Here is a 16,193-nt window from a genome sequence, read left to right on the forward strand (position 1 = left end):
ATTAGCTCTTGGTTTTGCCAGATGCTAACCTTGAAGCTACTCTCCTCTGCAGGAATGGGATGTCTTCACTGGATCCATAGTAGGAGAAATGTTCAGGAAAGAGGTAAGTGTGTGTGTGTGTGTGTGTGTGTGTGTGTGTGTGTGTGCGTGTGCGTGTGCGTGTGTGCGTGCGTGTGAGACAATTATCTCTGTCACTGACTTACATCTCCCCTCTCTCGGCAGGAGTTCCCCTCTTGGATCGATCAGGAGAGGCATGGAGCACTGGCCATTTTTAAAGTACACACACACACAGACACACACACACACACACACACACACACTCACTCACTCACAAATTAAATTAAAAGAAACTTATGCAGCCATTATACATGAAAGAGAGTTATACTGTATATCTGTCTTGTTTTAATGAATTGGCTCTTAAACTTGTTCATCCCTGGACCCAGTTGTGCAAATATAGTCTCACCCTGGAACCCAGTTTGATTAAAGAACGCTATGCCTCTCAGCATGCGTGCACCCACCAGAAATAAGCTTATGGCCCATTTTATGTCCCGACCTATAGTTTAGGAAACTGTCATTACGAATGAGATTTTGAAAATTTGACAGTAGGCATAACAGAATGCCAAGCAAGTCTCAAATGATGATGGTTGTCTCCAAATACTTGTCTTTGGGAATATAGAGGAGAGGCATTTACTCTTGTTATATATAGACCTGTTTCTTGTTTGGAAACACTCTGCCTATGTCATCTTTGCAAATATGTGTTACATTTAGCAAGTTTTACAACCCTTTACATTAGCGTTGCTAGCTGACAGCAACTACAGTACAGTAACATAGAAGTACAGCTGTTTATTTTTGACACTTGATGAACTTGGCTAAAATACTAGCCATGTTGCATTTTATAACGTAACTTATAACGCAACGTGAGCTAACGGCCATGAACAGCCGTCCTATTTGGAAACACAAAATTTGGTCAGTATTGCATCCCTTCCTGTGTATAGCATTTAAGTGATTGTTGTTACATAGCGACATAATGACACTTAAAATAAGTGCAAATCTGCACTTGCACGCAGCTTTGATGCGTCATCAGTGTTGTTGTAGTGTAGCAAGATAGTGATCCATGACGTTAGCCATAGAGGCAATGTAGTAAGATAGTGAAGCAATATTGTGATCTGTGACTCTAACCATCTTGGCGCCAGTGTAACAAGATAGTGATCCATGACAGTGGCCATAGAGCCAGTGTAGCAAGATAGTAATCTGTCACCCCTAGATGTCATCCAGCCAGGATCAGTAGCGATTTGGGCTCAGACATTTCATGCCACAAGCTAAAAATTGTGCTTTGGCTAAATGAAACTATTCACTTATTCTCATATTTGGCATTACATCAATGGAAATTGCGGCCAATCTGCCAACCTAACTGGCCGCTTAATGACTCACTTTTGGCTAATCGCTTACTTACAGTTCAAGTTGGTCTACTTGGTACATATATTTGTAAGGGGGTTGGGCTGGGTGCAAGAGGGATTGGAACAGTTTAATACAAAAATTCTGGGGTGTGTCACATCTTAAAGCACTGCACTCACAATGATTAGTGGAAGACACAGACCTTAGCTGTCCTCTGCCAATGTAAAACATGAATGAAAGCATGGGTGATGCCCTTCACTGCTTATTCCCTTGTGTGATATATAGGACAGAGAATGTCATCTACGTCTGTAATACATATTGTTTATTTTACTTTATGTACAGATACATTTAATTTAAGAAGAAAGAAAATATTTGATTGAATTCCTGCTTTGGCAATTGAGTCTATACTGCGTCAGGTCTGCACATGCACTTCACCGGTGACGTTGCAGAGAAACCCTTCTCTTTCCCTCTTGCTCTCCATCACAAACTAAATTCCCAGCTTCTCACTAATCCGTAAATTGGCATAGACATTTATTCATTCATGCATTTTATTGATCTATTTTTATAACATTATCTCTCCACCTGTCATTCCCCTTTTCCGTCCCTCTTTCCCAGGCTACGTTCCCAGCCCTCCATCAGTCTCTGTGTTTGAGTGACTCAGACCTTTGGCTGTCCTTCTCGCAGAGCTCACACTGCGAACAGGAAATCCCATCCTCCATCGCCAAGAAGATTACTCCCTTCCAGCAGGTCAGCTGCCAATCAACCACCAGCCATTTGATCAGCCAAACTGAGTTGCTTGCATAGTTTTGCTGTTGCATGAAAACCTTGCTGTTCCAATTTTAACTTATTTTTAGTAATTATTTACACTGGATATCAAAGGTCTACACATGTTTTCAAATGTAGTTTTATGGGAAGTATGAAATGACAACCCATTAAATCTGACTTTTTGTACACTTTTTCACTAACAAAATCAGGGTAAAAGCAAAAGCTTACTCATTTCTGACAATGTGTTAAAAGTTGAAAACAACCACCTTTGTTGTGCCTGTGTTCACTATGGCTATCAATTTCACTATGACCTGACTGAAATGAGTCAAATATTACTGAAATTTGAAATATTTATGGTAAAGTGGACATATTGACACATGAAAGCAAGGCTTGTAAGTGGGGGTTGAGATTGTATTAAGATGTAGCTCATCTCTCAGAAAATGTCATGATCCCAAAGCCTGTGAAAGTCTTTGTAGAATTCGAGAATGTGTATGCATCCAAATGAGGCCATTTCTATTTTTCCCTTGAAAGTTGACTATTTGGAAATGTGAGATTTTCATTTGACATGAGTGACATTAACTTTCTGTCTAACCATTGTAAATTGATACACACTAGGTTAAAGAGAGGTGTCTGTTTCTTTCTGTCTCTGTTTCTGTATCTGTCTCTCTCTCTCTGTCTGTCTGTCTCTCTGCCCAGGTATTATTGGTTCAGGCAGTCAGACCAGACAGACTGCAGAGCACCATGGCAGCCTTCGCCTCTCAGGCCTTGGGTAAGTGTGTGCCTGTCTGTCTTCCTGTTCCTCTGTTAGTTTGTCTTGTCACTTATCAGTCTTCTCCAAACAAGTTCAAGTCTACGTGTCACATACACATGGACGCAGGATTTTGCCTTACCAGTTCAGTTCACAACCATAAATAGGGAGCCACGACCATATAATAGCCTCTCTCTCCTGCGCTCTCTCTCTCACACATATCATGTACCGTTTGAATGTGAGGAAAAAAGGTCAAACATCAACTCAAAAAAGTCATAGACTTGTCTCCATGATGGTCTGTGTTCCTTCAGCAATGTGATGACAGGCATCAAGACAGCATCTCACTTTCTGTCTCTTTTTCTCTTTCATATGACACACACATACATATACGCTCACATAATTACATGAACATCCATTCACACTTACACAGGCATAAATGCAATCAATAATGACCTTTATTTAATGTAAATCTGAGACATTTTAAGATAAATTAATGTCTATTTTGTTTTTCTGTGTTGCCGAACACAAAAGCGATTGCATTTTCATTTGAAAGCTGTTGCATTTGCTGTTCTAAACACCCAGTGTCAGGTTTGTCTCCCCTGGGCAAAATCCTCTGGCGCACAGGAAGAGATGTGTTTTACATTTCCGGCAGCACCAACAGCAGCTTGTCTGGAAACAGTAGAAGAAGAACTGGGTAGTTAGCATGAGCAGCGATAGACACCATGGACGAACAAAGATAAGAGCGCCACCTACAGAAACTCAAACTTCATTAACAGAAAAAACACGGCAGTACTGGCCACACTGTTTGATTGACAGGTGATCTCTGGGATGTGCAGTACAAAAACGCCACAGCAATGACTGCTTATCACCAAAGATGTCGCCAAAATCCCCAAAAAAGATAGAACAAAACAAAACAAAGCTGACACACGGATTCAATCCCTCTGAAGCAGAAACACACCTACACACACAGTCCCATATGGCTTCTGTCAGTATATGAATGGAGTGGGCTGATTGTGGAAAAACACACCGAGGTGATTAATATACACTCATTACTTCTCATTTGTCACAAGCTTACACATCACACACTCACAAAACTCATTCTTACACACGTGTGCAGCGCTGATGTATGTGTGGTGATTTCTCTTCATTAGCCCAGCGGGTTCGGAGAGGGAGGACAGAGCAATATGATTGGTTGATTAGCCCCATGTTGTGAGAGCAGATCGGCGCTCAGTCATTGCAGTCACAGATCTCCTCTCTCTCTCTCTCTCTCTCTCTCTCTCTCTATCTCTCTCTCTCTCTCCTTCTCTCACCTTTGAAATGCTTTGAAACAAGCTTGATTGCTAATTTGCTTCCCTGGTCCTTGCAAATGGCAGAAACCAGTAGTGGGTCACACACTGCTTCGGTAATGGTAGAGTTTTTTGTCCCTCTCAAGTGGCTACCCATGAGTTATATCAACCCTCAATAACTTAAGTCCCATCAATTGCTTTGGCAGAAATTGTTAATAACTCCCAATGCCTCCAAAGTGCATCTAACACACTCACACGTTAGATGCAAGTTTGTTCCATGAAACAAAATTGAGATATGCCCCAAACATACTGAGAACAGGTTAGTTTAGCCAGTTCTGCATAGGCAATGTGTGCCATGTGAAGCTGATACCAAGTCAGTCTTAACAGCTGGCAATCCCACTTTCACTCCATGTAAACTTTATTTGTGAAAATTACCTCAGCAGCCAAAGTTGCACAATGGCAGTGCCGTGAGGTAAACAAACCTGATAGAGAAACAAATAAATCGACTGACAGTTTGGAGCCAGGCGAGTATGAGGAGTTGTGGAAAAATCTGTATAACGCAGGTTTGCTGCATTAAAGCCATGGACAAATTGAATTCACACTTATCAGTTACATGCAGAGTAAACACTCTCAAAATTCCAAAGGCTATAGAATTATTGATTATTTTTTTCATGAAAATCTTTCTCGCCGTCTTCTCTATCCCTCTCATCTATCGCTCATTGTCTGTCTCTCTCTCGTAAGCATGTTATTCACCGTGGTACAGAACGTTTATATTTATCCATATCAAATGCCATCTCAGTTTCTTGTTTTTTTCATTCCTAAAACATATGATTTGCATTTGTTTGTTTTAATAAAGAAAATCAAAACTCTACTCCCCTGAATTCTGAGAGTTTAAGAGAGATTGCTATGAATGATGAGCTCTAAACCGAAACCGTACTTGTAAACTACTATGACTACTTCATTCACCTCTGCAGATATTCTACTGTATTAAGATGCTTTGTTTTTTTTTACGAGCACATCCCACCTTCACACTCCAATCAAACTAAATGTCCTCAAGCAAGGCTTTTATGGCAGACTTCTGAGACACACTTTTCCACTTGTCATCACTCTGCTTCTTATGAAGTCAGCTTTTTTCATGATAGTCCTCTTCATCCTTTCTCTCTGTTTCTTTATATTTCCTCTCTGTGAGAATGCCACTGTCCTTGAGGAAATGCCACACACACACACACACACACACACACACACACACACACACACGGTTATGAAGCTGCCAGAGAGTGGTTAGTTTATTGTGCCTAATGAGCCCATTCATTCAGTCCAGATAATCCTCCTAATGGCATGTTGGCTTCTGACAGCACTATCTGGGACTCTGCTAATTGGTGTCAGGTGAAACTAATATGCAGACATTTTTGTGTGTGTGTTTGTGTGCGTGTGCATGCATGCGTGCGTGCATATATACTGTGTGTATATATATATATGTATATATATATATATATATATATATAAATACTGTATGTGTGTGTGTGCAAAACTAATACCTAGTCCTGTGTGATGACAGTTGATAGTTTAGGAGACTGCTGATATGTTGTTTTTTTATGTTTGCAGGTTATGCATATGTTAAGGTTTTGTTTTAGCTCGCAGGTTACAAAATCCTCTTAACCAATAGGACATTTTTCATATTTACTGAACTCCCGGTTGTCCAATTTTTGGGCTCTCTCAATGCTCCCCCGACCATCTAATTGGAAATGTTAAATTACCTATCCAATATACTGTACTTTGCCTTTGTTTTCACTGCATAAGGCTTATGAATTACATCCCATAATGCAACTCTGAATGGCTCTTGATTTTGTTTGTTCAAATTATTCCTCCCTATACTCCCCAACTGTCCTTCTCTCCTAATGTCCCTCCCTCTACCCCCCTCCCACCAGTTCTTGCTGCAGCTTCCCTCCCTCCCCACCTCTCTCCATGCCTCCCACTTTCTTTTCAGTCTTCTTTTTTTCCCAGCATCCTTAAGCCCTAGTTCATTCACTCCTTCCTTTGCACCACTCCCATCTTAATTCACACCTCCCTGCTTTTTTCATTCCTTCTGTCTTCCAACTTCTTGTTTCCCCCTCTCACTCTCTCCATCCTGACAGCAGCAGCTGCTGCTCTTGGTGTATAGTGTATTAGTACCTGTAGTAGCCTATACTGTACTGTATACTCATCCCACTCCCCTCCTCTCTATCCTTTCTTCATTTGCCCACAAATAAACTAGACTACAAATCTCTCCCACATGTAAAACACATAGACACCAGATAGACAGGCAGGCAAAGGAACAAGAGAGAGACAGACTGGTTTAAAATAAATAAATAAATAAAAAAACAGAAAAAGGTCTTAACGTCCATCCAGTTAATTTAACCTTAATACATATGATTTAAAACGAAATACTTTTTTCAGTCCTGAACCTCTGGTAGTCATTATGAATTGGCTCAAATTATTGAGGTGGCTCTCTGAATTCGAAATAAAAGACAATCCTTACAAAAAGCATGTATATCTGGCCTGAATTTTGACGGCTCTTGTTGAGGAAAATCACTGACTCGGCTGCATCAGTGACAAAACTCGCATGCTGCTATGGTAATAATTACAATCAGCAGAGCTCTCTTGGCTGTCTGGAGAGGGCAATAGCCTGTGATTTTTGGTAAAAGTTGGTGAGACTGACCAGCTCAGTGCTATAAAGACTGTATTTGAGCAAAGAGAGCGGTGGAGAGGGATTGAGTGGACGGTTAGCATGTGAAGAGGGTGAGAGGAAAAAGAAGGTGAAGGGATGTCTTTTAGGATACTTTTGCCAACTTACTCAGACCCAGGGCAAAATTTGGGCAGTCAGTAACGTAGTAAGGCAATCTGTGTAGCATGTGCAATCTGGGATGGCTGTCTATGTGTTTGCAACATATTGTTGAAAGCTCTGTGTGATGACCAAGGCTATGTTTTTCTGTGCGGAGAGCTTCATTCTCGGGAATGTTTGTGCGCACGCAAAGCTGGTTAGTGTATTAATTTTCTATTTGGTCAGGCCAAGCTGCAGGTTTGGCTGCCTTGTAGGAACAAGGTGAGTAGTATGGCTATAGAGCTTCAACAGTAACCAAAGTATTGTCATGCCATGGTATTTGGAGGCTTACTGTGGTTGTGGGAAAGTCACTGCAGTTAAACCACCACCAAGCCAACAACTGTGTTATAGGCTAGAATTGTCTGTTTTCCCCTTTTTTTGCAGACGTTTTTTCACAAGGTAAATATAACTGCGATCCATATGCTACCCCATTTGTAATAATCCTAATTGGTGTTTTGTTCTCTGTCTTTCTATTGTCTGCCACACTTCTCTGAGGCTCCTTGTGGCATCAGCAAGTTGGCAAAAAGTGCCTTCCCTCATTGCTTTTTGGACCGCTTGAAGTGGAGCAGTCAATAGGAGAACAGGGGGAATAGTTTGACTCTGTGCAATTATAGAAAGTCTGGGTCAATGTACAGTGGCCATATAAATGGTTTTTCAACCTGAATGCTACATCTCCTTTTTTAGGAACATTTTGGCTTTGACCGAAACAAGAGCCAGCCAAGTTGGAAGCAATAAGGTGCATTTAAGTGAAAATAGTAAAATTCAAAATATCAGGCACAATGAGATTGCATATTTGAGTAACTCATCCACTGCTATTTGCTGAACTCAGACGATCAAGCAGCAGCATTTTAACGGTCTCAACGTGAATATGGCATCTGAAGTCTCTAAAGCATTTATTTTCAAAAGCAAAGTAGGCCATTTATGAAGCTCGCATAAAAAAAAAGCTTATCTCCGTCACCCACTACCTCCCTCACCAGTGTACTTCTTCAGTATACTTCTCTTTCACGTTTGGCTGCAATTATGCTGCCAAACGTTGCATAGGCTTAGACTGAATGCATGGCACCTAGTTGCAAAGGAGAAGAGTGTTTGGGCTTGCATGCAATGTAGAATTTTGTGCTCAGTTGTTTATTGTTGTTGCAGTGTGAGTGTTTTGTCTCTCTTTCTCTCTCTTTCTCTCTCTCTGTCAATCATATGCCACACACACATGCACATGCATTTTAAAAAGCCCTACTGGGTGTGTTAACCTTGGGGAAATCTATGTGCTTTGGACACCAGCATCTCCTTCATATGAATATTCATTAATGAATAAACAATAACTCAAGGCCAAACATTCCTTATGTTAAGTAGTTAGACTTAGTCAGTGGTTCTCCTCCGTCTTGGCTTGCACCTCCTCCTGTCACGTGTGCACACAGAGTGGTGAACTGTGACAAAATAAAGATTTCTTTTTTCTCCTTTCCCAGACTGGTTTACAGGATTAATTACTGTAGTGCGCCTAGAGGTTTGTTGCGTCACAATAAAAACATTTACCATCAAATTAGAAATATGTATTTGCATATAAAAAATACATACATTTATATATACATTTATATATGTATATATATACATATACATTTTTGGGGGGGATTGGCCACAGGCACAGCACCATACATTGCTCTGGGGTTTAACATAGTGTTTGTCATTATGAAGTGTGCATGCCTGGAGACGTGGAGGCAATGGCCCAGCCATTACTAGGGACACAGAGTCAAGGTAATTGTTTATTTACCTTAAATCATCTGATGGTGATCATCTGATCATTTACCCTTGCCCACCACCCCTCCCCCTTATTTCCTAAATCTCTGTCTCTCTTTCTCTTCCTCTCTCTCTTGCTTGTTCTCTTTCTCTTTCTGTATTTAGTCTGCTTACTGTAATGAAATTACCTCCAAGTGTGAAATTATTTACTGAAGTTATGAACCGTTTTGGAAAGATTATTACTTTAGTTTCACTCCCTTTATCCCACCGCCCATTCTCATTCTCTGTTTCCCCTCCTTTTGAATATTTATTTTGAAACTATAACTCATGGCTAACAATCCATACGCCTGGTACTTTGGTCACTTAACCACATGACAAATATGATCATATCACTGTGAAAGATGAAAGTAGTTGTGATGATAAACTGTAATGCCAGGGTAGAGTTAAAGGAATAGTTCACCCAAAAATGAAAATTCAGTCATTATCTACTCACCCCCATGCCAGCTGAAACTCGGGTGAAGTTTGTTAGTCCATACAGCAGGCTGAGCTCCACAGCGGAATGGCGTAGAAGCCTTCTCCAAAACAACTGAAGTTGCTGGGGACCTGACTTGACCTGACTTCACAGTTAAAAAAATAACCATAAAATAACCATAAAATGGCTCCATGCAGCTCGTCCAGCATAATGCAAGTCTCCGGAAGCCAAACGATCCTAAAGTGACTTGAAAAGACCGACATTTACACCATAAAGCTGAAATCGCCACTCTAGCTGTTGATATGAAAAAAACCTCACGTTTGTGCTCCCCCGAGATACGAGAACGAGGAGAACTACATGTGTAACTCTTACTCAAATTACCAGAAACAAGACTTCCGGTTTGGCCGTTTAGCCTTCAAAACAAAAGCGCAAGATATATTGTCCACTTAAGTCTCTGTTCTGTAAGTATTCTGCATAGTGTAATACATGCAGCGTTTATAGTTAAAATGGCACATTTTATGTCATTTTTCATTAATGTCATCAACCGTTCCCCAGTGTGGAAATACTTTGAATTTATCCTTACAACGTTTGCCTAAATAACACTTTCTTGTGATTTCTGTTTGAAACAGACATATAAATGCCCAACCAAATCAATCTATTTGTACAGCACATTCCATATAATAGCATAATATAGGCTATTTCACAACGTATCATTGAATTACCTCTGCCCAAAAGGCTCAATGGCAGTCTGTCCTTAAGCACTTTCTCCCTACTCTCTACTCTTTATTTATCCCTTTTGTTCCTCTGTCCTTGCGTTTACTGTCAAAAAATATTCACTCTCACACTCAATACTTTATTATCAAGTTTGAATAATTGAAAAACACAAGTCAATGAACACACATGAAGTGGAATCGAACCCGGGTCTACCGTGTGGAAGGGCGATATGTCTCGTCTCATATGAAGCTATGAGTGCTGAACCCATTTTCGACACAGTGTGACACAGTGGTAGGTAGTGCGCCATCACTACCTACCACCTCCAGGGGCGCTGTTCTGCAGTTCAGGGCTTCTCAAACATTTTCATGTTAAGGACCCCCAAATTGGCCGACCTTAGGCTAGGGGCCCCCATTTGATGAGATTTTGCACCAAGAAGGTTTTTGTTCTTGTTGAATTAATGTTGAAATGTATAACTGTCTATACTGTGGGTGGGGAGATGATCGTGGTGAGAGTTAAACTTATGATCAGAATAGTCATTTTGATACATCGTCTACTTGGAAATAATAAAAAAAAACACTGAAATATACTATACTATTCCTCTTTTTGTCGGGGACCCCCTGGAACCCTTTCAAGGCCCCCTGTGAGTCCCCGGACCCCACATTGAGTACCACTGCTGTAGCTGACCCTGTGCTTTGACCTCCTTCTGGAGGGTTGAAAGTGAAAAGAGAATTTTGCCCGCAAGGATCAAGAGAGTATCGAATTTAAATAGATCTATTTTTTTAAAAAGCAGTACCCTTTGCTTGCTACTGTAGAACCTAGAACTGATTCATGTGAACTTGTCATGTCATTTCCAAAATGGAGGAAAAGCCAAATCAATCCTTCCCTTCAATTTAATCGTCCATACCATCAGCGGAAATCGGTACCATACGTGATAAATTACATTATGTTACATGATACAGTATATTAGAAAAAACAACCTGAAAAGGTGTCGCTCGTGTTATTCAGCATAGGCGGAGGCGCAACTTCTTTCAACAACTACTTTGTTCTTTCACTGAAATATGAATGGCCCTAAAGTCCTCTTATGCTCCATGAAAAAAATATATCTTACAAGACTTCCAATCAAACCACTACAACTTGAGTAAGTAGTCTCATCTACACAGCCTTCCATTTGATGTGCAGGTCTTGAGTTTGACTTCAACATTTATAGCCTGAATTTACATTTCGACGTACTTCATTTTAAAAGGTCGTCCAAGGCTAAGTCACGTAGGCCATGACTTTTTTTTTTTTTTTTTTCATTGCAGGACCCAAAAGAGTAATTTATTCTCTCACCCTAGAACCAAGGCTCATTATAACTTATTGCTGATCTCATCGTAATGGGACCTATGACCCATTTTAGAGCTTGACTCATCATTTAACAAACTAGGACTTAGGCACATTATAAACATAGTTTTCATTAAAAGAAAACTTGGCCAAGGCAGGTAACCTGGGACATTTTAAGACCTGAAGACTGTCAGTTAATGAACAGATACAACTAGATGTGTTTTGAACCCCAAGCATTTCCCCTGATGCTGGTCTTCATATCAGGCAATTAGCCTGCGACCTGTCTATCTCCCACAGTGGCAACCTAGTCAAGATGTGAATAAAACATGTACCCAGTGTGGAGGTCAAACTCCTACTTATCTTCAGATTATGAGACTGACACATCACAGAGCAAACTGAACGTAAAACTAAATACCAGATTCTGTTGTCGGGCAACATTAAGATCTGTGACGGTTTAGTCTGAAACCGGCCTATTGACCTCATCTATACATGGTATTAAAATGTGCTCTACATCTGGATATGCTATCCTGATAATGAACAATCCGATCACACCCTCGCATTTACACCGCATTGTGTCTACATTGTCATTTTTTGTGCACAATATGTAAAGCAGGCGAGTAGGTGGAGCGGTGGCAAGTCCCATCTATTGGCAACAAAAGTAAACATGGCAGGTGTAGGGTCACCAGTGGTGATGTTACTGTACAGCCTGTACTTGAGGAGGCGCGGTGATGACCTTTCTACCCATGGTGATGACATTCCTGCCATGTGGGCGGGTGCTTTCTCACTAATGCACACACGCTGTACGGACTGTATTTCCACCTGGCTGAGTCTGGTCACTTTCCGGTCACTCTCCGATCCGTGTGTATCCAGTGTGCATTAACACCTTGAATATATGTGTTTTTCCTTATCCAGATAAGATATCCAGATACAGATTACATTTTAACACAAATTGTAAACGGGGTGTTGGATATCAAGAGCAAGTAGCTTCTCACTCTGTTCTATCAGATTCATTTTACTGTATGGCTTTGTCCCGGGAATGGATCCGTGTCATTAGGTAAACAATTGACTCCCCCCATGTAAAACATCTGCCCCGTGTGAGGCTCGAACTCACGACCTTCAGATTATGAGACTGACGCGCTGCCTACTGCGCCAACGAGGCTCCCAAGGCTGTTTAGAGATAATACATCCGTCGAACAATATCAATACGTATTTATTCGTATTTGTACACACAAATGTGCAAATGATAGTGTAAAAAGACTACACACAAAGCAATCATATACACTTAGAAACATGATATCAAACAGCATCTGAGAGGTATTTGAGTGTGAAGTGACTGTAGTCCATTTATCAGAAATGTCGCAGGGTTTTGAAATCAGCCTTACACAGTTTCCCATTTTCAATTCCTATGCTGAACTAGCATTTCACTTTTTACTTGACGAGAATGTCATTCTTCAGCAGGTCTCCCCTTCGCTGCGGTTTGTTGTTAGGTGATTTATTTACTTAAAACATCTGCCCCGTGTGAGGCTCGAACTCACGACCTTCAGATTATGAGACTGACGCGCTGCCTACTGCGCCAACGAGGCCTGGAGACTCATGCAGCTGCTGCAGCTTTAACAGTCAGAGTGAGCGAGAGGGAGCGAGAGAGAAAGGGGAGGGGGGTGGCCGCATAGATAAGGCACTGTTTTCACTGTGGCTCAGGGCAGATTTTACGGCGGCAGCTGTGGAACGCTTTGTTTTCTTAACTTGCAAATGATCTGAGCTCTCTGCAAGCTATTGGCTGCAACTTCAGTGTCGTATTTTTCCCAACTCTCAGCCCCTGAAAATAGTTTCACAAATGTTGTAAATAGGACAGTGAAAACAGCCCCAGAGGAAAAGCAGCAGATGAAAGGAGGGATGGAAGGGAGGAGATACAGACAGAGAGAGAGAGAGCGTCGGTGAGCCAGATTGCTCCGACTGCCGTGCTTCCTACTGATAGCAGAAGCTGTCTTGACTGAAACTCAGTGTCAGCTGTTGTGCAGCTGCTACAGAGTGCTAATAATACTGGCTCATTGAGGATGACACTGGAGTCTTACTGTGTGTATGTGTGTGTTTGTCTAGGTGTCTGTCTCAGTGTGTACGTGTCTGTCTGTATGTCTGAGTCTGTGTGTGTGTCTATCGGACTGATAGACATACACACAGACTCAGACATACAGACTCTCCGCTTGTAAACGCGCGCGCCTGTGTGTTTCCATTTGAGCTAATTCCCGGAGAGCATGAGTGTCACTGCTTTGTCGCTCTGCTTGTTTGTCTGCAGGCAGCTCTAATAAAACGCCTGCTAACTCTCCCATGATAAGGCCGGCGGTCCTCACGCCGCCTGAACGCTAAGTGAACCCATTGGTGAAGGCGTGGTGTGTGTGCAAGCGTGCGGGGTGTGTGTAGGTGTGGGTGAGAGTGTGTGTGTGTGTCTGTGTGAGAGAGAGCTAGAGGGAAATAGAGACAGAGAGAAAAAGAACGGAGGAGAGGAAGACTGTGTGTGTGTGTGTGTGTGTTTGGCAGTAAGTCAGTATGCTAATGAGGCATGGTCTGTAATCCTCTTACAGCTAATCTCACTCAATCCCCCCAGTCCAGGCCTGGGCACCACTCGCGCGCACGTGCATGCATGGGCACACACACGCAGACACACACACACACACGCACATGCTCACTCACTGGCTCGCTCAGTCTATTTCTCAAAAAAATAAACCCTCTTTCACATACACACATAACATCTCTCTCTCTCTCTCTCTCTCTCTCTCTCTCTGTCGTTCAGTTCTATTCTCTATCTTTAATCATCCAGCCACAACAGGACACTCTTCCTTTGTTTAAACAATCAATCAGCATTTAAATGCAAATACTTGTACTTGGTCAATAAAAGTGATTCTAATGGAAGAACCTGAACACCTATGATCTACAGTTTTTTGTGTGTATGCGTGCGGGCAAGTGCCTGCTCGTTAAGGCCATTCAATGTTTCCTCCGGTAAGAATTGTTTTAACTATAGAGAGAGCGTGGCACTGTCTTCTTCTCTGCTCCTCTCTGCCCTGGATGTGTGTCATAAAAGCCAAGGTGAACTTTGCTATTCACAGACAGAGAATGCTAGCTTGCAGCTCGAATACTGATTACCTGCACACGTCAGAGGTAGTTGTGTGTGTGTGTGTGTGTGTGCGTGTGTGTGTGTGTGTGTGCGTGCGTGCGTGTGTGTGTGTGTGTGTGTGTGTGTGTGTGTGTATGCATGTGAGGGTGTGTGTGTGTGTATGCGCGCGCACGTTCTGTAAATGCTCCTTTTTTGTAGTCGGACATCGCAAGCCATGTGGTCAGATGACTGTTTTTCTTAGCGTTGCCATGGTGATGCAGCAAAAGGTCGCTCTGAGATGTTCTCTCCCAAGACCTTGTGCGTGTGTGTGTGTGTGTGTGCGTGTATTTCAGTACAGCAGATTGCATTTGGCAGCAGACACCAAAAGAATGTTCAGGCTGCGGCAGTCGTCTCAACCAGAGAAGACAGCTCTGTGTGTGTCTGTGTGTGTGTGTGTGTGTGTGTGTGCACGGGTGCGTGTGTGTTTGTCTGAGAGAATTTGGCTGATACATGCATGTAGTATGTGTTTATAAGACCACAGCAGCAGCAGTAGGTGTGTGTATGTGAACTTCACCTAATTTGACTACTCAAGCTGTGTGTGTGCATGTATCTCTGCATGTGTATCACTATTAACTCATATCTGATCTGTGATTCGATATATTACAGCAGGATTAGAGCCTAATGCCCAATGAGAAAACACACACACACACACACACAGACATACTCAGACACAGAAAGAGCCTGGTTTCTCAACACCAGGGGGCTGACAAGGTATTCTTGCGCTATGTGCGGTGAATACTGCTGCATACCTAACACTCAGTATGCACAGTGCATCACCCTTCTAATCTCACTCGCTCTGTCTCTCTCAATATCTTCCTCTTCTGTCCTCTCTCTCCTCCTCATCTCCTTTCCTCACCCTGCCCGCCCTCCCTCCTTTCTTTCTTTCTGTCTTTCTTTCTTTCTTTCCCCCACCCTCCTTCCCCATCACTCCCTTTTAGAGCTGAACAATCAATCGAAAAGAAATCGAAATCGCAACATGATCTTCAATATAATAAGTAATAATAAGTACAATATTGGTGTAAACCTTTCATCATGCTCAAACTCAGTAAATCCTGCACACTGATATCTGTTTTCTTTTTTAACAAAATCACTTTTCTTTAAACAATTTTAAAGTTCTAAAAAATTTCTGACAAGAAAAACCTGTAATCGCAATTAGATTTTTTGTCAATATCTTTCGGCCCTGCTCCCTTTGCCACTGTCTATCTCTCCCTGTTCCTGTTCTCCCTCTGTCACCCTGTCTTCCTTTCCCTCCCACCCTCTGCATCTCCCCCTTTTCAGTTGTTTTTTTTACCCCTCTAAGCTAACACAGTATCATTGAGCACGTGTTCATAGCGAGGTTGTTGCTGGGTAATACACTCCTTCTGAAGAGTACAACACATACACCATCCACTGCACTCCCATTACATAATGGCTGTACCTTCCATTGTGTAGAAAAAGGCAACGGTGAACTCTGAACTTGCTCTGCGTCAATAGAAAAATGTTGGAACATCCTTTTAAACTCTGTCTTTTACCCTCTCCCTGATTCTCTGTCCTCTTCTTCCTCCTCCTCCTCTTCTCTGCAGGTATGAAGGAGCTCTCCCCACCACCTCTGAACCTGCGGCGTCTCTACGGTGAGACGTTGGAATGGGAGCCGGTGTTGATCATCATTTCTCCCGGGGCAGACCCCTCCCAGGAACTCACAGAGCTCGCTACAGAGACCGTGGGCAGGGACAACTATCACGAGGTAGAGAACAACAGTACTAAATGGGACACGTCAT

At 42.1% G+C, this 16,193-nt stretch overlaps 1 protein-coding gene and 2 non-coding genes across 3 annotated transcripts in view; 1 reads left to right on the plus strand and 2 right to left on the minus strand.

Moving 5' to 3' along the window:
- Nucleotides 1–16,193, plus strand: part of dync2h1 (dynein cytoplasmic 2 heavy chain 1) — a 149,404-nt gene that overhangs the window by 87,599 nt on the left and 45,612 nt on the right. The window contains exons 78-82 of the mRNA XM_071925082.2: nt 53–103; nt 223–276; nt 2,011–2,142; nt 2,857–2,929; nt 15,999–16,159. Coding sequence (XP_071781183.2) covers nt 53–103; nt 223–276; nt 2,011–2,142; nt 2,857–2,929; nt 15,999–16,159 — 471 coding nt within the window. The remainder of the gene's footprint in view (nt 1–52; nt 104–222; nt 277–2,010; nt 2,143–2,856; nt 2,930–15,998; nt 16,160–16,193) is intronic.
- On the minus strand, nt 12,375–12,447 carry trnam-cau (transfer RNA methionine (anticodon CAU)). Its single transcript has one exon. It is a non-coding gene; the product is annotated as a tRNA-Met (tRNA).
- trnam-cau (transfer RNA methionine (anticodon CAU)) lies at nt 12,799–12,871 on the minus strand. The gene has a single exon. It is a non-coding gene; the product is annotated as a tRNA-Met (tRNA).

Source organism: Centroberyx gerrardi, chromosome 6 (assembly GCF_048128805.1).
Source record: "Centroberyx gerrardi isolate f3 chromosome 6, fCenGer3.hap1.cur.20231027, whole genome shotgun sequence".
Classification (NCBI taxonomy): domain Eukaryota; kingdom Metazoa; phylum Chordata; class Actinopteri; order Beryciformes; family Berycidae; genus Centroberyx; species Centroberyx gerrardi.